Source organism: Channa argus, chromosome 5 (genome assembly GCF_033026475.1).
Source record: "Channa argus isolate prfri chromosome 5, Channa argus male v1.0, whole genome shotgun sequence".
In the NCBI taxonomy this organism is placed as follows: Eukaryota; Metazoa; Chordata; class Actinopteri; order Anabantiformes; family Channidae; genus Channa; species Channa argus.
The window spans coordinates 1,908,719-1,928,743 of NC_090201.1; the positions used below are offsets into that span (position 1 = coordinate 1,908,719).

The window sequence follows — 20,025 nt, forward strand, 5'->3', positions numbered from 1 at the left end:
GATTGGACATGATTTGGAAAAGCATACACCTGTCTACATAAGGTCCCACAGTTAACAGTGCATGTCAGAGCACAAACCAAGCCATGAAGTCCAAGGTCCTGAGGTGTGTAGACCTCCGCGACAGGATTTTATCGAGGCACAGATCTGGGTAAGGGTACAGAAAAGTTTCTGCAGCATTTAAGTTCCCAATGAGCCCAGTGGCCTCCATCATCTGTAAATGGAAGAAGTTTGAAACAACCAGGAGAGCGGGCCCACCGGCCAAACTGAGCAACTGAGAGAGAAGGGCCTTAGTCAGGGAGGTGACCAAAAACCCAATGGTCACTCTGAAAGAGCTCCAGTGTTTTTCTTTCCAGAAGAACATCTATGTCTGCAGCACTCCACCAATCAGGCCTGTATGGTAGAGTGGCCAGACGGAAACAACTCCTCAGTAAAAGGCACATGACAGCCTGCCTGAAGGACTCTCAGACCACGAGATACAGATATCTCTGCTCTGGTGAAACAAAGATTGAACTCTTTGGCCTGAATGGCAAGAGTCATGTCTGGACGAAACCCGGCACCGCTCAAAAAAGCACGGTGGTGGCAGGATATGATGTGGAGATGTTTTTCAGCACCAGGAACTGGGAGACTAGTCAGGATCGAGGGAAAGAGGAAAACAGCAATGTACAGAGACATCCTTGATGAAAACCTGTTGTCTGGACCTCAGACTGGGTTGATGGTTCATCTTTCAGCAGGACAACAACCCCACGCACACAGCTAAGATAAGAAAGGAGTGAGTTGTGAGGAAGGATTGAGGAAGGAGTTTTTTATTTTTAATAGTTTTGCAAAGATTTCAAACAAACGCTTTCCACGTTGTGATTATGGGGTATTGTTTGTAGAATTTTGAGGAAAATAATGAATTTGATTCATTTTGAAATAAGGCTGTAACATTAAAAAAATGTGTAAAAGGTTAAGCACTGGGATACTTTGTCATTTTAGTCTGGGTCATTTTCTTGAGTTTTATTATTTAAAACCAAATCTTGAATCAACAATCAAAGTCCAATTTTCCTTTCTTTTATTACTTTTCTTAGTTTTAAGTCAGAGAAAATGTGAGTTCTTTTGTCCACCACCTCATCTGTCCACCTCCTTATTTTAAACATCTTGATTTTACCTTGGAAACATGTTCATGCACAACATTTCTGTGTTTGAGTTACATTTGCTATAGTATATAAAAGTGGGATCTTTTTGCTGTTTGTGGAGGTATTCTGAGGAAGCTCCAACAGTTAATAAGCACAATGTGAAAATCTTCAGTGTGAGAAAGCAGAAATGGCACAGGCTCAGCGAGGGTGATCTGTGTGATCTACAGTAAGTACAGATTAGCAGCTTCTGTCATTGACAAGCAAATCTATTAGCCTTTCTTCAAACTGACAGCCAAGAAGCTTTCAGACAGCTCGTGGGACTAGATCCAACAGAGACATCTGCTGGCAGTTTTGAAGTTGCTGCCATTAAACAGCGGATGAGTTCCGTCAGAGGACCAGCACACTCGCCCTCGGTATCCAGGGAATAAGAGAACGACTGTATCGCGATTTACAGTGAGTCTAACAAAAATGCACACTTACGTCCCATCCTCATTACTCCGGTAGAAGACGAGGAAAGGGTCAGACTTGCCGAAGAAGTCCTTTTTGTCCAGCTTGTTGGCACAGAACTGCATGGTAGCTATGTCCTGGGAGAACAAGGCCGTGAGGTTAAACTTAATTCCGTAAGGAAAATGCCTTCTTAATATTCACACCTTTATGGGTTTGGTTGCTTATGCTTGCATTCAAACGTTCATGCAATAAAATCATGGTAAGAATATTTGTGTGTGTCATGGGAGCTTGCATGTGCTTCTCTCTTTGTTTGCAATGTCTAATTATTTGCCTACTATGGCAAAAAAAAAGTAAAGAATGAGACATCATAAATAATTTACGAACGACTGTCATCAACAGTTTGAGGGGAAAAGTAAAAATTCACTTTCCCACCATTTGATGCAGATGAACAAATAATTCTTAAGCCTGCACGGCCATTTAAATTCAGCCTGCAATTCTGAACGTGTCATGAATTCAGACTGTGCTTAACTTTCAGACCCCTGTCTCGGACAGTTTCTATCACTGTATGTGTGTGAGTGTGTGTCAGCCTGGAGAAAGTGTGTGCTGAATAGGATGTTATACTAACCCGGCAGTTACTGAGCTCCTCGGCTGTGAAGATGATGGTTCCACACTTCTTCCCGGGAATTCCACTAAGAGAGATCAAAAGAAAGAAGGGAGGGAGGGGAGGGGGGTGCGGGGGGGCGAGACGTGGAATTTTGTTTCAGGTGTGCTCCATACAAGCAGGATACAAACGCATCACACTGCAGATTTATCTGATCTTTAATGTTCGGACTGATCAGGGAAAATCTCCTTTATCAGAGACTCATGTGTAACCATGGTTACCAAATCATTTCCATACATTTACATAGATCCATGAAAAGGTTGCTTCCTGATCTTCTTCTTTTCCTTTGGGCTGATCCCTTTCAGGAGTCACCACAGCGAATCATGTGCCTCCATCTAACTCTGTCCTCTGCATCCTCTTCTCTCACACCAACTAACTTCATGTCCTCCCTCACTACATCCATAAATCTCCTCTTTGTTCTTCCTCTAGACCTCCTGCCTGGCAGCTCCAACCTCAGCATCCTTCTACCAATATATTCACAGTCTCTCTTCTGAACATGTCCAAACCACAACTCTCTAGTCTTCCCTGTCATAGTCCCAACATTCAATGTCCCTACTGTCAGTCCTACATTCTTAGCTTTCCTTTTCTGTCTCTGCCTACGAACACACCTTCCTCCTCTCCTTCTTCGACCAACAGTAGTCCAATTTCCACCGGTACCCTGTAGGTCAACAGCACTGTTGATAACCTGGGTCCCACGACCGATCGGGTATGGAAGTCATTTTCGGTGTGAAAGTCATGATTCGCATTTTTAATTTGGGATGTGTTTTACGTCGGATGCCCTTCCTGACACCACCCTCTGCATTTATCCAGACTTGGGACTTGCGGTTGCATTTTCCTGATCAGTAGATGTATTTATTAGTAGTTTAGAAATTGTGATAAAACGACATAAAATACTGTAACAGCTTCCAGCTTTTCACACCACTGTATCAGGAAAATGCCCCAGGGCTCAGTTTTACTAAGCCAAACACATTAGGTGTGAGAGGCCCTTGATGTAATTTTGGTTCATTTTCCAGTTGGAGAGAGCGGTTTGAGCAAGGATGCAGGACTCAGCAGGCACACAGAGCGGCAGATTATGAAAAAGTAAAGCTGAGCCAAAGATATTGTTAATGCCTGCTTATATTGATAATGCAAACACAGCTACTGAGCACAGAATACATTATTATTTTGAAGTCGCTTTTTTTAATCTTGAAGGCACAAACACAATAAAGCTGATATTATTGAACTAGCAGTGAAGGCAAACTATTGGTTCATGTATAAGCCTTAATCTACTTCTATGTCACACAAGAAGTTGTAAAAGGAACGTTGTCAGCCCTCGTCTGCCCTCGTGCACTAGGGGAACGGACACTCACCGATGACCCCACATTGACCAATGGTTCTCTAATTAATGCATCAATGCCAAAACAGCACAATAGCCCTCATCTACCAATCCGATCACGTACTGTCACTTTCCATCCTTCACTTTGATCACAGCAATTTGTGACAGATGTATTGACCCCAGAGCCACTATGCCACTGATAATTATCATACTTTATATGGGGGAAAAAGAAGACTCTCTTCAATCTAATCATAGATGAGCTGCTGCCTCCTAATGTCTTTCAAGGGACACTGGACTTTTCATTCAGTGATAGATTATGGAACAATCTCTGTAATTGTACTGTGATGGGATCTAGATTAGAAAATGAGGCCTGAAATCATTTCTCAGAAGGAGGACCCCCCGGACTGCAGAGGCTCTGTGCTGTTTTCTGCTCTGCCTTCAAGCTGGACTTTGTTGCTGATGTTGGTCTTGTACTTCCTTCTATATTAAAATCACAGATGGATTTTTCAGACTCTCCTTTAATGCAGTTTGCAAAAAACTGCACAAAATGTAAATAAAAAGAGCAACAATTTGCCGAACATTTAAAAAAAAAAATATTTTGGATTGTAAATACTACAGGGACTGAGAAACATTGAAACTGAGAAATGTAATTGTTTTTACTGAAAGCTAATTGCTGCAAGCAAACAATGTACAGAAAAAGCGAAAGACTGGACAGGAGTGTAATGCTAAATATATTCTTGCAAGTAATGAGATTAATTGGCAACAGGTCAATGCCATGATTGCGTACAAAAAACAACTCAGAGTCTGTAAGGAGGGGGTGAGGTTCATCCCCTGTGAGAGACTGCGTAGGTGAACGGGCAGCACTGCATTAAAAACAGACATGATTCTGTAGTGGAAATCATTGCTATGAACTCAGAACATCACGAAAACCACTGTTTGTCTCTGCATCTACAAATGAAGTTCAAACTCCTCCATGCAGAAACAGCACCACCCTCTCCGAGCCTGAGCTCGTTAAAAATGGACTGAGGTGAAGTGGAAAACTGACCTGCAGGCGCCACCTCCCCATCCCTCCCCCTCCCACTTAGATGTGGGTTGTTTTTTTTTGTGGACATCACATCAGCTGTTAGTTGTTTCTGATGTCCTGGGGCACCTGAACTCTGAAGTCTTAACCTGTGATAAACTATATAGTTCTATTTTATTATCGCTTAGGTTTTTGTTGTGTACACATTCAGGCTAACTTATCAAGTATTTTTGTCAAATTTCCTCTTCGTGGTCTACAAAAGGCTTGAGATGTGTGTGTGTGTTTGTTTGTGTGAGAGAGAGGAGATTATACAATGACGTGAAAAAGCTGCCTAATTAAATTATTCTTAGTCAAATCAAACCCAGAAAACAAGTTGAAAAACCTTTCATCCACTTGATAATTCCCTGTGGCTGCGAGTCGCGCTCTGAACTGCAAGATGCCACCGAGATTCGTTCCATCCACTTGAACCTGCACGGCTGCGAGTAGCCTGCTGCTGCGCTGTGATTAAAATGGCTGAGATTCAAGGATGCCACTGTAAAAACATCCCACTGTACACAATCCATTATGCCAGAGTGAACTGCATAAGATAGAGCAGCACACACACACACACACACACACACACACACATCATATATTTTCCTTGAGAGGATGATTCCTGTGCCCTTGAACCATTGTAATCTGCCACCACTTTTGTGAACACAGTCACGTAGCCTCGGCCACACGAGGGCAGGTAAAACTCACTTGAAACTAAAATGAAATCTTACTCTTACCGACGTCCTCTCCGTTTGGCTTTCGTTGTAATCAATCTCTCATGTCCCTAACAGTGATTTATGAGCATGTGCAGGCAACAATCTCTCTGATAATGACTTCTGCATGATTACAAAGACGGAATGGAAACCTGCAGCGTTACACACACTTATACATTCACACACACTTGTCATAGATGGTGCTACTCATCTCCGAGCAGCACTGCTGCTAAAAGCTCAGCAGAGGTAAAGCTGCAGCTACCTTGACTACACAGAACACACTACACAGAAGGATGGAAGAAATCGATACAGTGAAGATGAGAAAAATACCTTAAAGCTGGGAATCAAAGGGAGTCTGTGTGTGTAGCAAGATACATGATTGTGTGTCCTTTAGCACAAGTTTTCCTACACCTTTCTTTTACTTCTCCCACGTCTTCCCCTGTCTGATGTAGGTCCCCAGTCCCACACATTATACAATACCACACACACACACACACACACACCGTTACACAACTCTAAACAAACACAGCAATAAACAACGAAAAAAAAAGAAAAGCTGAGAAAAAGTACCAAAGATTATTTTTTCATCTGATTACTTAAGTTTCTTCCCATAGTCCGAAATACAGCATCTTTTATCTCCTACAGATGCAAATGAACGTTTACACTTATCACTTTAAATGACATCTCTGAAAAGTTTATTTGTTAGTTTGTTTTTACTGAGGCAGAATGATGTTACAACTTACATCTCTGATAAACAAAAACCCCGAGAATTTGGCCACAGTTTCATTTATTTGGGCTCAAAATTTTACGTTTAGCGTCAAAACTACACTCATACTCTCTCAGTTATTAATTTAGTGGTGCTTCAAGTTCTAAATGTCTTTAATTGACACAAACTCAAAACAAAAACGAAGAATCCAAATTTCACTGCTTTGCTCGGTTGCTATGACTGTGACAGTCTCGAGATTCATTATTCAAAATTCATGTATTATTTAAACTCTTATGAAATGACTACACAGATTTGATCTGATTCCATTGTCTTCACATCCTCTGGCATAGATTACTCCAGATTGTTGTCTAGCAAAGCCATCACACATGCAAGCATCTCCAAGAAGAGGAATAGCTGACATTACTGTAACTCCAGAGAACTGCTGATGCATTTTTTAAACATTTTTCCCGAAATAAATTCAAATAAGTTAAAACATTTATATATATATATATATATATATATATATATATATATATATATATATATATATATATATATATATATATATATATATATATATATATATATATATATTGCCCAGCACTATTTCAGCTCCAAATCTGTCATGAACAGTGGTCAGTAGGTGTTTTTTTGATGGCTACCAAAAGTCTACAAAAAGTGAAATTTACTGAAATTTATGGATCTTGAATGTGTAGTTTTGACCCTTTGTGTAATTTGTATCCTGTGTTGGTGTCAGAAACCCCCAAATAAATGAAACAGGGTTCACCAAACCAAAAACTGCTCAAAAGAAGTATTTGAAAAGCATTATTGCCACGACAACAATATGATTTACACATTTGATTACACTGATTACTTTATATCTATAAACTATACAATTGTCTTCTTTAACGTATACTTTAGAGAAGTGTTGTGCAACCATAAAAATAAAAACAGTACTAACAGGGAAGTCACTATGTATTCCTATGAAGAAATAAAGCACCTCTTGTGGTCTGGGTCTGGAGAAACACATATTCACGATGCCTATTACAACTAACAACATTTTTCCTGTTTTATCATGCAGGGTGACACAGGAAAGTGAGGCAGCGTTTCTAATTTTTAGCTGTGGTTTTGGAACTGGGACAGGAAGTAGCATCCGATTCTAAAGAGACACACAAACACACACACACACACACTTGTACTTCTGTGTCACATGCTGGTTTTTTGCTGCCACTTGGAAGTTTTGACAAACTTTACACAGTGGTCTGTTGCATAACCAACCTCAAAACCAAACCATTTCCATGAGTTAACATGAAATTTCTTTGGCATCATCTCATTGTCTGCTGCAGCCAGCGTTACTCCAGTGTGCAGCCTGCCATTGCCCAGGCCTACACTGCTGACCTGCTCACAGTGATCACAGATAAGTAGGAACAAATGTAAACTAGTATTTCTTGACTGTATTCTCCTGTTTGCTACCAAGACACAGTGAAATAAAATTATAATGGATCTGATTGTAGCTCTGCTTGAGAATTATTCTTGTATACAGTTGATCCAACTAGATTTTGTGTCAAATTACAGAATTGCAAGTGCACAAAATATTTTTAGATGACATACATACTGTACCTCTGTCCTGTCACCATCGCCCACATGGCCTTTGTATCCCTATATTTCACATGACTGGTTTATAGAGAATGCATCTGATGCTCGTCTATTGCCAATTTGGCAGACAGTCCTTTCCATTTAAAAAGAAAGAGAAAGGAAAGGAATCTTTTTTTTTCCTTCCTCAGACCTCAAAAACCCTCTCTCATACTAGAAACAGAACTTTTGTTCTGTATGATCTGGACTGAAAAATGTATTTTTCAAAAAAATGGTATTTAATTGATTTTTAAAAGAACCAGAGTAAATTCTGGTTCTTTTGTCCAGAGTGGGGACCAAGGCACCTTTTATACCGGCCTTTTTGATTCAGACCATACTGAAAAGTCCAATGGTCTGGACCAACCAAGGGAGGCCAAACAAAAAAAAAAAAAAAAAGTTCTGTTACTGTAACTCCTGTGAGGATCAAATAAGTATATTTGGAAGAGAACATTTTAAAAGATGGTACTCTCTCATCAAACTGTGTATTGTAAACACCTATTTGACTACAATACTTCACAGTTGTCTGGTGCAAAGAGGGTTTATTACAAACATTTTGGTTGTACTCACATTTCTGCACGCAGTAGGTCGTCTTTCTAATCTTACTGATTTTTCTGATTTCTTTATGCTTTGTTTCCTTTTGGACAGAAATTGTTGCAATGTTCCAGGCTGCAGCTACAAATAAGACCACAACACAGTCTTATCATAGAAAAACAAGAATAACCCGAGTTATTACCAAGAACATTCATTTTTCTTTAAGCGTATTTTCTTGTAAATCATCATACAAAATCATCACTAGCTACAGAAAGATGTTTTTTGAAATGCCTTTGACAAATAAACAATATGTTTAACTTGCATATCAGTATGTGCAAAACTGTAATTCCAATCTGAATCTTTGACTCAAGGTTTCAGCGACTGACATACAAAGCTGAGAAATGGGCACAGCTTGTCAGATCTCCTTTAGCAGTATTCTACATCAGATTGCAGATCATTAACAATAGTCATCTAATATTCAGCAGCTAAGATTAAATAGCACTTCAAGTGCCATCAATAAAATATGTCAGCCAAATGCACAGTAACTGAATGCAGTGAAGCTCTGAGTTTTATTTATTTATTTATTTATCTTTATATGTATTTATCTGGAAATCTGGAAATGTTACGAAGTCTAACTAACTTAAACTTTGTCAGAACTGGTACAGTGTAACTTTTCTTCCTCTGAAGCCTCTTTCTACAGTTTTTATGTTGATATATCTACACTGGCCTACAGTGGGGCGGCTATAGCTCAGTTGGTAAAGGCAGTTGCTTACGGACCAAAGGGTGAGTGGTTCGATCCCCGGCCCTGGCTATATGTCGAAGTGTCAATGGGCAAGACCCTGAACCCCTAACAGCCCATTCCCCCTCCCCAGCGATGCAGTGCTGGTCCAAGCCCGGTAGAAATTGGGGAGGGTTGCGTCAGGAAGGGCATCCGGCGTAAAAACTGTGCCAAATCAACATGCGGACAATGATCCGCTGTGGTGACCCCGAACTCACGGGATAAAGCCGAAAGGAGAGTAGTAGATCTACACTGCAATAATCATTTTACTGATCTTATCATTTCATTTGAACCTGAACTATACTTGGTTCTATTATTAATTAAAGGCAAATCAAATGCATAATTTATTTTAACCAGGTTAGCCCTACTGAGATTAAAAAACGTTTTATTCAAGGAAAAACCAGGCCAAGACAGAAGCATCACAATAAATATTCATGTTACACCATTATACTGCAAGTAATAAGCAGAATGAGGTCAAAGTAACAATGAAAAAACTGAGAAAAAGTGTCTCTGTGTAAATTCAAGAAGATTCATCATCAAGCCAGAGGAACGTGTCTCGACTGATGTCGAGAACGGAAATATGCATTAACCAAAAGTATCGGCAATAGTCGCACCTGGTGGACCAGCTAGAGCAAGTAAAAACACAGGATTTTAACATGATTGTTTTTTGTTTTTTTTTGCAGCCTCACCACAGATGAATATAGGGCTACAAAAAATGTTTAAGTCACTTCATTCTTCCTACTGGCAGTGCAAGTCAAGTCAAGTGGCTTTTATTATCTGCAAACAGAGAAAAAGCCCCTAAGGATGAATAGTTTTGGGGTAAGCTGCCCAGTGGGTAGTGTTTGGTGTGAGAATGTGATGGCAGGTCTGTAAAAAACAGAGCAATTTATTGGTTTAATAAATTCTAATAAACATTGAACATAGTTGTTCAATGTATCGCTCGTGCTGCATCACCTCATTCACCTGGAGAGATAAGAAATAAACTTTATCAGACTTGGTGGGGAAGAGGCTTTAAATTTGTTCTCATCCTTGGTTAAGTAAATTAGCTAATGTAATTAGCTACAGCACATTAACTATCAGATTAGCACTCTGCCACCACCCAAAGACTGATCAGGCCATAATTAAACTCTGAACTTCAACATCCACTTTTCTGAAGTCCATAAGTTAACTTAGAGGACAAACAGTACCACAAACGATCAAGCAGTAAACCAACAGTAAATCATTTTATTTAGGATGTTGCTTTTCAGCACTGATAGCAAATGTGCAGGTAACATAATGGAAGAAATTAAGAAGCTACAGTTGGCTTTGTAGTAATGAAGATGGCAACATCAGTATCATTAGAAGCTGTATACTGTTGCAGGTCTTCACACATCACACATTTTCAATTTTCAATTCAGCTTTATTCTGTAAAGTGCCCTGAGATGACTTTGTTGTGAATTGGCGCTATATAAATAAAGTTGAATTGAAAATTGAAAAATTATAGCACAGCTCTAGTCTTCATATTGAAAAACAACGAAAATTTGAATCAACTATATTGAAGGTGCAGTTGATTTTCTGTGGGTTAGGATGACTTGCTACATGGTTGTTGATCAATTGTTGATCACTTTGGTGCAATGCTAAATAATGTAGCTACATTCTTCTTTAAGTAGTGAAAATGGAGCCCTCTCCCTTCGGTCTGTCATCAGGCTGCAGTGATGGCCTCCAGCAGTTTACTCCACGCAGAGCAATCCTAATCATTTCCAATCAGCACTGAGAGATCGAGAGGTCCTCTGTGAACAGGGTGATGGCTCTAGGAGCAGTGCCACATCAGTGACCCTGGGTTTACTGCCGATTGCCATGGTGATGTGATGGGTAAAAATAATAGCTGAATTCTGAAGAATCCAGATAACAGAGCAGGTTTTACATGGCTGTTTTATAACTCATAATCATGTTTCATGTTTTTTGAATTCATGTTTACAATTCATTCTCATGTTTTGCTTTAGTTTTTTTAAACAGCTTATGCAACAAAATAACTTTAATAACACGAGCTTCATGTATGTACACTGATCCGCCACATGCTGGTTTTAATATAAAATGTACAGTGCATCCAGAAAGTATTCACACCAATTAACCTTTTCCACATTTTGTTATGTTACAAGTGCACAAACAAAAAATAATAAATTTTATCATGCAGCATTCCCTGCGGAAATGCTAGCAGCAGCCACTTATGCTACGTGAGCTACCATATAGTTCTTGTTAATCCATCAAATCCATCCCCTACCTCATTTTAGTAAGAACCACACTCTACGCTTATGCCTTCATGCTAAATGTTCCACACTTACTTGTCTTTGCCCATCACTCTCTCAGCCCGTCCAAGTAGTAACTCTGAGATCTAGTGCTCACATAGAATCGCCTCTCATCTCTAACCCCTATAAAAAATGTCAAACCAGCTATTGATTTTCTGCTTAAACAAGTTGGTATGACTCTGACCTCCGGTCCATGCAGCACATCAATTTTGCCAATCCCACGTGGATTAGAGCCAGAGACCTTGATGAACTTAAGCTCCCTGGTGGTAAAACATATGTGACGACTGTGGTGCAAGAGGTAGAGCAAGTCGTCCATCAACCCCGCAGTTTTTGTACCATCACAGTCTTTTGTGAGATGCCTCAATTGTTGATGTTGTTGGTGTCTGATCCCATGCTGATGCTTGTGACCAAACGTAGTGGATAAGTGGATTAAATGAATGTTAGCAGACTGCCTCTGGACATCAACTAATGAGACAGCCAAGCTGAACTTAATTTTGGGGAGGAGACTCAATATCTTGCTATGGGCAGTGAGGATGGATGGAGCTCAATGTGGCCTTGTGTCCCCGAGAGCATGAAGAGTGTTAGGTTAGTATACCAGTTTAGTTTCCTCCAGCTTATATGTGGTCACACATTTTCATTATGAGGCTGAACTTGTGAAAGCAAACAAATTCTCTAGGGAAATGGGATTAGGGTTGTCATGGTTGAGTCTTTGGTGACATGTGGCTATCAGAAAGGGCCTGCTCAAGACATTTGAACCTCACAGTCCAAGTACACAGTATGTTCAGTTGCAGTAGCCTTGGCTCTAACTAAAAGGTGCTAGAAATTCAGCTGCTGGAAATAGTTGTTCTTCACCTTCTGATGGGGATGACAGGGCAAAGGGCAAACTGACAGTAGGAGCAGCACATTTAATTACACCGCTCTCAATGAATAAGTGCAGATGATGGAGCGAGAACAGGAGGTAAGTGGCCTGGATTTGGAGTTACTCAGGCTCCAACATAAGAGATGTGAGTCAGGTTGATAATTAGTTGGAAGAACAGAAAGAAACTGAGGAAAGAGTTGTCTAGTGTGTGAGGCATCTCACCTTTTCACCATTCAACACCATTTGTGCAATCATGCACAAATACAGACAGAGCAAATGTAGATAAAGATACAAAAGGAGTTGAGAAGGTCACAGAAAAGTGGAACACAGGGGACCAGGGGACATGTCCCCCCATAATATTTGTCATTGCCAGGGGTGGAAAGTCTGTGCACCAAAACACACTGTGTGTGACACACAGTGGTTATCAGAAGCTGTAGAGAAATACTTGTTTCATCTTCTCTACAAAACATGACCAGATGCGCTCACATTTGATAATTATGATAAAGACCTGCTGTTGTTTGAAACTGGGAAAAAGAAGGAAAATACAGTAAATAACTAGAAAACTGTTTGGTCACCCCCCACCGTAGTCTGCGTAAATACTGCATACAACAGACACGTGGTACTGATGGTACTGACTTAGTGTACAGGCGGTTTTTATTCAGCTTGGCAAAAACTGTTTGTCCAGCAGCTGTCCTTCTGCCCTGTTCACAGACAGACAGATTGGCATGGAGACCAGGCTACTGACACCAGCTTTGGATGTCATCAGCCCATTCAGAGGCCAATATCTGTTGTAATCAGCCCCATAACTATGGTAGGTAGGAATCCGCTCCTCGTGCTAGTAGACTCAGTAAGTCATTATCATTTAATATTATGCACCACAATATCCTCTGGTAAAGTTATGGAGCATCTTAAAATACAGAAACAAAATTGACTAAACTAACAACTAACTAAAGTCAGTTGTCATTTCTTCCTTGGAGACACTTGCATGTGTGTTGGCTTGCTAGTCAATAAGGGAGAGTTAAGGGCGGCCACAGCAGGGGTTGAAGAGAAATGAAATCCACGAAAGCTACTCACGTTACCTTAGCGATGTGGAAAGGCTCGACATCCCATCTCCTCTGTCTGTCCCTTGTCTTTGTGTGCTGGCCTCCCATTAACAGAAACTTACAATGGCTTCATAGGGTTCGCTACCTGTTAACAACTGTATGAAGGTGTGCGGCTGCATTGTTGCATTCGGGGACATTACAGAGAGTAGGTCACTTGTGCTTTGGAGGCATTCATAGCCCAGTATGTTGTGATTATGGGTGGGTGTTAGATTTATTGTAACACAGCTGCTTCAGTTGTTATACTTTTAGTGAAAAATTGTGAATTGTCCAAAACACTGAAAAATAAAGATTACATTTTTTGGCTATATCACCAAGCTCCCATTATTGTCTTTTAACAGTTTAGTAGGTAAAGGTCAAAGTAATTGATGTCGGACACAGGATTTACATGAAAATGTGACAGTAACATAACTCAGAACAAGTCAACGTGGATGTGATTTTGATTTATAGCACATTAAATTTCTGGAGTTCACAACATTTTGAATTCTAATATTTAAAAAAGAATATATTTTATATAGAATAATTTTTTTCAGGAATTTCTTTGGTGGTTTAAAAGCAAGTGTGAATAATACCATTTGAGATAATGTGTAGTTCACATTGGACAGCAATAGACGACATCATATATATTAAGCACAAAATACAAAATTGGGTTAACTTCTGTTCAATGAAAAGGCTAAGAATCTAAAATATAAGAAAGACAAAGCTGCATTTCAGTGAACTGGAACAGATTAAAGCCACACCACCACTGAGCCCAACAGACTTTGGCTTCTAAAAGTAAGAATTGCAATGAGGTGTGGCCTCATTCACTACACATTCTGAAGCAGCCAGATCTCCGTCGACAACACGCAACCAAATTTGTGATAAGTAATAAAGTCATTTATAATATGTGTCGTTTTGTTACGCTGACATTAAAAGGCTTAAATTTAGCAGAAGAAGGTGAGGGTGTACCTGTTTTGCACTAGATGACATAGTGCAGATGATTTCTTTCCGTGCAGACAGATCTAATCAGTCAAAACACTGGGATGTTTTCAATAGCTGCGTGAATTTCAAGACTTAACACACTGCGAGACAGAATGGCCTTGCAGGTGAAAATAATTCGCTGAACACTCCTTGTGTCCAGCAGTGGCTGCAGGGCACCAATTTCAAGCAAGAGATTGGCTGTCCGAGACTCCAGCTTGCATGAGAATCCATGTCTTTAGCGGGACAGTGCTATTAGAATTGAAAGCAGAAAGGAAATCCTTCTTTTGTATTTACCCTTGATACCCACATTTCATAGCAACTAGAAGAATCGATTCACAAACATTAACAATCGATCTATGTATTGATGTTGACAGAACAAAAAGGAGCAACTGAACTGCAAGCGCAAGGTTATATACAATATATGTGGTTGTAGTTTGCTTGTGGATCATCACCACCTTCGGGACAGTGAAGAGCAAACATTTGAGCACATTTCAGTGACTTAATGATGACTTTTGCAAGGTGATCTTGGAAGATTTAGTGAATATTCTGTACTCCATGACTATAGGACTAATCGAGCAGAGAGATGAACTCGGACAGAGTCAAACGAGCAGCTCAGCAGTTCAAACTGCAGCGTTTTCTAAACCTTCAGTTAAATCTGGGCGATCGAAGAAAATAACTTGGCTCTATATACCTTTGTACATTCGGGTATATACTTGTATAACTTGTCTTTTTTCCCCCACCACTTACCCTTTACTACACAACACAGACACACAAACTTCTGTTCTTACCAAAAAAGATTCAACCAGTGATCTTTGCCAGTAAATAACTATTTTTCAAAACAATTTTAAATTAAGATTTTTATTTGACATTGTTCATTTCATCATTCACATTTCATTTGACACTGTTGACATTCTAATACTCATTCACACACCTTGTTCTGCTGCTTTTTATTAGAACCTGTAACGCTAACTGCCAAATATGTTTGATTTGCAACTTAGCTTGTAACTCCAAATGTTGTGCCCCTTCCTCCTTTTTTTTTAAAGTGTTAGAACAAGAGTTAGAACTGAATCAAATCTATCTGAACAGCCAGTTTGCCCATTACAGCCCCATTACTTGCAGAAATATGGTGTGTTTGCGCTGTTTGCCATTGGTCTTGGTATAAAGCTGGCAGGAAAGAAAGTGTCTTTTCAGTAGTTACATCTCTGCTTTGTCCAAATTAAAATGTTTCTGTTGGGTTCATCAAGCCAGACATTTTGCAGCCTAGTGTAAAACAGCAGGCATCGAGCTTGTTCCTCTTACGCGGGGACTGAATTGATTCCCCAGATGAGGACCTAAAAGCATTCTAGGTATCAGGAGTGGCTGGTAGAAATTCATTACCGGGCTGTTTGAAGTTTTGTGGTAGGTGGACAAACCCACAAGCCAAAGTGAAGCCATAATAAACTGAGTCAGCCAAGCATTAGAAGGGAATCCCCGAAAATAGAAATGTAATTATAAAAACAACCTGCGCGAAGGGACAAAGTGAAGAGAAAACTCAGTAGAGGAGAGTATTGCATGTGGAAGAAGAAAAATCTTCTCATATATTAAGATGTGAGTAAGAAATAAAGACAAAGCAAATGAGAGAAGAAGGAAGATGTTTGCCCTGTTCTAGTGTCCGTCTGGACCAGGTAATGAAAGATAAAACACATCAGTTAGCCTTTATCAGGAGGATGGGTTAGGATGCATGTTTGTGTTTGCCACATGTTTGTGATGAAAGCTGTTTTAATTGGTGCAGGGGTCATTGTGGGTCTATTTCTCCTGGTACTGAGATGAACCAATGTGTTTTAGAGCAGAGAGCAAAAAGAAGTGAATTAGAGAAGCGCTGTGCTGATTTGGCCCATAGCGAGACAAAGACTGACCATTCAAAGAAAGGAAAACACTGAAAAGTACACAATGTCTCATATGAAAGCAGGTTAGAATTCTTATTCACATTCTCTGCTGAATTTCTGTGAGTCAAATGTAGAGGTGTGCAAGGGCAAGATTATTATTTGACACATAGTATTATCACGATATTCATTAATATCGTGATAAGAGAGGTGAGAGGCACTACCCTGTCTCTGACGGGGCCAGATTGGCACTGACCAGGACCAACCATGTCCAACCAGTCCAACCAAATCACATTCATAATTGGCTGTACAGTCGTAGCCTCCAAGTGTGCATCTGCCTTGAGTAAAGTCTCACAGAGCTACTAGCATCGCTACAGCCACACAGACTAGCGTTGTGATTTTCATCTTTGACTTTGGTTTCCTTTTGTTCCTTGGTCTCTTCTTCCCCCCCAGTCTGGTTTTCAAACACACACAGCCCTCAGTCGGCTCTCACTCACAAACTCAATTGCCTATTTTCTGCCACACACACACACTCTCTCTCTCTCTCTCTCCTATTAAGGCCTGCCACACACACACACACACACACACACACACACACCTCCTACGACCTGCAGCTCCTTTATTTGGTTTCCCCTCAGTTCACCTAACCCTGCCTACCCTCACCAGGAGTTCATTTTCATTCTACAGTCCCTTCACTATTTAACCTACTCTGACTCTTCTACCCTTCATGTTGCGCATGATTGAAAAGAATTACCTGCGTTCACATTACCTGTAGAAGTGATAGCACTTTACCTGTTTACCTGCTTGAGATCTGCATGATGTGAAAACTTTAACCTACTTTCCTATTATTGTTGGAGTCGTTCAGGGTTTATGCCTGAGGAGCTTTCTGTCCTGAGTCCTACCATCTGTTAAGAAAAAGATGATGTAGCTATTTACCCTTTTCTATTCTTGTGTTGTTAGTTATGAAAGTTGCATATCTTCTATTGCCTTTTGTTTGCGTGATTGTTTGATTGCTCCTATTCTGAAAGAGGACGAAGTTGCTTTGGCTTCTTTGGATATGGTTTTCGTCAGCACTGTTTTTTTGGGGGTTTTTTTTGTTAATAAACCTTGTTGAACTCCTATCTGCCTGCCTGACTGCAACTCTGTCGAGACCTTTGCCCTGGCATTTGAGTACTAATCAGCCCTTATCCATGACATACAGTAGGGCTGTCACTTTTAATTAGAATGTTTAAAAATGTGTTCCAACGTGGGAAAAATACAAATGTTCAAACTGTGATACTCTTATCAAATGCATGTACTGTATGTCTAAGCACAGGGCCCTTTAATGTCATTTGCCATGTCAGATTCTTAAAATTCACTATCCGTCTAATCCGCCGCAGCATGGCGTTACGTCGGTTGCTTCCAAATGAATGATTTTGCTTGGTATATCTCAACACCCACTCGAGGCTTGGCCACTTTAAGTAGGTTGACTAATATTTTTTTAGCCCGCTGTGGCCATCATAGCTCAAAGTAGCTGGAAGAGAAACTTGTTGTATAGGGTTGTATTTGATTTGCTGGTAGTAGTGTGGGTCTCAATATGATGTTTTCCAAAAATGACACTGATAGAAGTTGATGTTGGCATTAATATATCCCCGCAGTTTATAGTAAAACCAAAAACTAGGACATCCCTAGTTAAAACTAGCTTTTGAGGTTGGACCTTAGCAGACAGAGGCACACAGCATAATCTGTGGCTGCACAGTCTCCATGCTTTCATCTTACATGCACAGTGTCATCTCAGATCTAAAGTGAGCTGTCTGGACGACCCACTGAGCAGCTATTTGGTTGCTTTTAATAATAAATGGCTGGTAGGGCTGAGGTTGGGCTTCTGGGAGGGGCAGGGAAATACAGAGGAGCCCATTTATTAGTAAGTGGTGCAATCCTTGCAATGGATATTGCTCTCATTACACAGGGTAATACTCTAGCTCATGGCAACATGTTGCAAGTGTCAAGAGTGAGGTTGGAAAAAAAAAAAGAAAAACACTGATAAGCTGTAATTTATGTTCACAAGTGAATAGCCGGTCTTTTAAGAGAATCTGAAGTTCTCGCTCGGATTACAGTTTTGGCACATTTGCAAATGCTATTTCAGGAGAGTCAATTAAAAAATATTTGAACACGATGGCTTCTTAACAGCTGTGTTCTCATTCCGATTTAGGCTGATTCATTTATTAGTAAAGGGCCCATATAGGGTTCATGCAAACTGAAAGGCTAGAGAGGTGCTGGCTTGTAACTGCCGGCTGGATGTGAGGAGACAGAAATAAATCTTCAGAGACACTCTGACCTCCTTTTGCTGGTCCTGTGAAATACAGAGGGTGGTGATAGAGGGAGATACAGAAGAGGGTTTTCCCAAATAATTAAGCTCTCCAGCTCAGCCCCACACTGAGCTATTTCAATGTTGCTGTTCCCCCCCAGTCTACATTATATGGTTATCATGCTGGCTATTATGTACTATCTACCACTTTATATCCTGCATCTACAACCAAAATGTTTATAGAACACAAGACAAATGCAAAATTGGACAATGGTCACCCTGAAGCACTGCAATGGTAATTACATGTTCAACCAGATTGAACATCTCTGGAGAGATCTGAAAATGGCGTCAAAGAAGAATGAGAGAAACTGGCCACAAATAGGAGTCCCAAGCTTGTAGCATCAAAAAGACTTGAGGCTGTAATGTATATGTGTATTTGTAAATGTATATTTATCTGTTTTAGGGTTGTGTACAGCCTAAACATCAGGCACGGTGAGAATTCGGTAATCTGAAGTAGTCATTTAATACTGAGTTTAAAAGCAAGACAATTGACCTTTTCTATGGTGGCTCATATTTTGTAATTGTGTTATCACTTGAGTGCTAAGCATTAACTTTTTTTGTCTTCTTTTTGTCCTTTAGACTTATCCTGTAAGTTCAGGGTCACCACAGCGGATCATTGTCCGCAGGTTGATTTGGCACAGTTTTTACGCCGAAAGTCCTTTCTGACGCAACCCTCTCCAGTTTCTACCGGGCACTGCACAGCTGGGGATGGGAATGGGCTGTTAGGGGTTCGGTGTCTTGCCCAGAGACACTTTGACATATAGCCAGGACCAGTGATTGAACCGCTGACCCTGTGGTCCGTGGCCACATGCCTTTAACAACTGAGCTACAGCCGCCCCCAACTTAGCTGCTATAATAAGCCTTTTTCCAAAAAGTGGGATTGTAAATAAAGAGAATGCAATGACAAACGTATTTTTAACATATATGAAACTCAGAAAACAGTCTTTTGAAAAGCTGCACATTTTGAAGTTGATGTCGCCTACATGTCTCAATAGTTTATAATTTTCACTTCATATTGGTCCAAAGGTTTTAACGGGTGATGTGTTGAAACTGCAGACAAGTTAGTTTATCACCTGGACTCCTTTACTACAGAGTCATGCTAATGTTATATGTATGTGCAGAAAGTGGTTTGGCATTTTGAATAACTGAATAAACAAGACCTTCCCTGAAAAATATGTTGTCTGGATGGCAGCATATATTGTTCCAAAACCTGTATGTCAGTCAACATTAATGGAGCCTTTAAAGATATGTAAATGACCTATGTTATTGCAGACTTTTGGAAACTTTGACGTGAAAACACGTATTGTTCCCAATGAGCAGCGGGTGCTGTGACCCCTCCCGTGTCCTAAAGCCTAAACTCGAAGGCAGCCCAGTCCTCAAACAGCAGCCCCTCCCAGCTGCAGTTAGAGCAGGAGATGTTCACCCATCCACCGTGTCCAGACTGCAAATGAAATGAATGGCGGATGCACAAAGCCGCCGCTGGTACCCAAACCAGTAATGCATACAGACACACTAAATGCTCAAACACATGCAAAAATATTTTTTTCATGAGTTGTGGATGCCAACAATTTAAAGAGGTTCCGGAAAGAAGCTTATCAGTTTGTTTGGGTTGAAATAAGCTATGAGAATAAATGTTACAAAACACGAGAAGGTCTCAGCC

General features: G+C 40.3%; 1 protein-coding gene across 2 annotated transcripts in view; it reads right to left on the bottom strand.

The window, feature by feature from the left end:
• Positions 1-20,025, bottom strand: part of LOC137127369 (copine-9-like) — a 147,785-nt gene that overhangs the window by 42,722 nt on the left and 85,038 nt on the right. For both annotated transcript variants that reach the window (XM_067504257.1, XM_067504256.1), the window contains 2 exons: positions 2,188-2,251; positions 1,596-1,699 (listed from right to left, as the gene is read on the bottom strand). In XM_067504257.1, the coding sequence (XP_067360358.1) occupies positions 1,596-1,699; positions 2,188-2,251 (168 nt within the window). The remainder of the gene's footprint in view (positions 1-1,595; positions 1,700-2,187; positions 2,252-20,025) is intronic.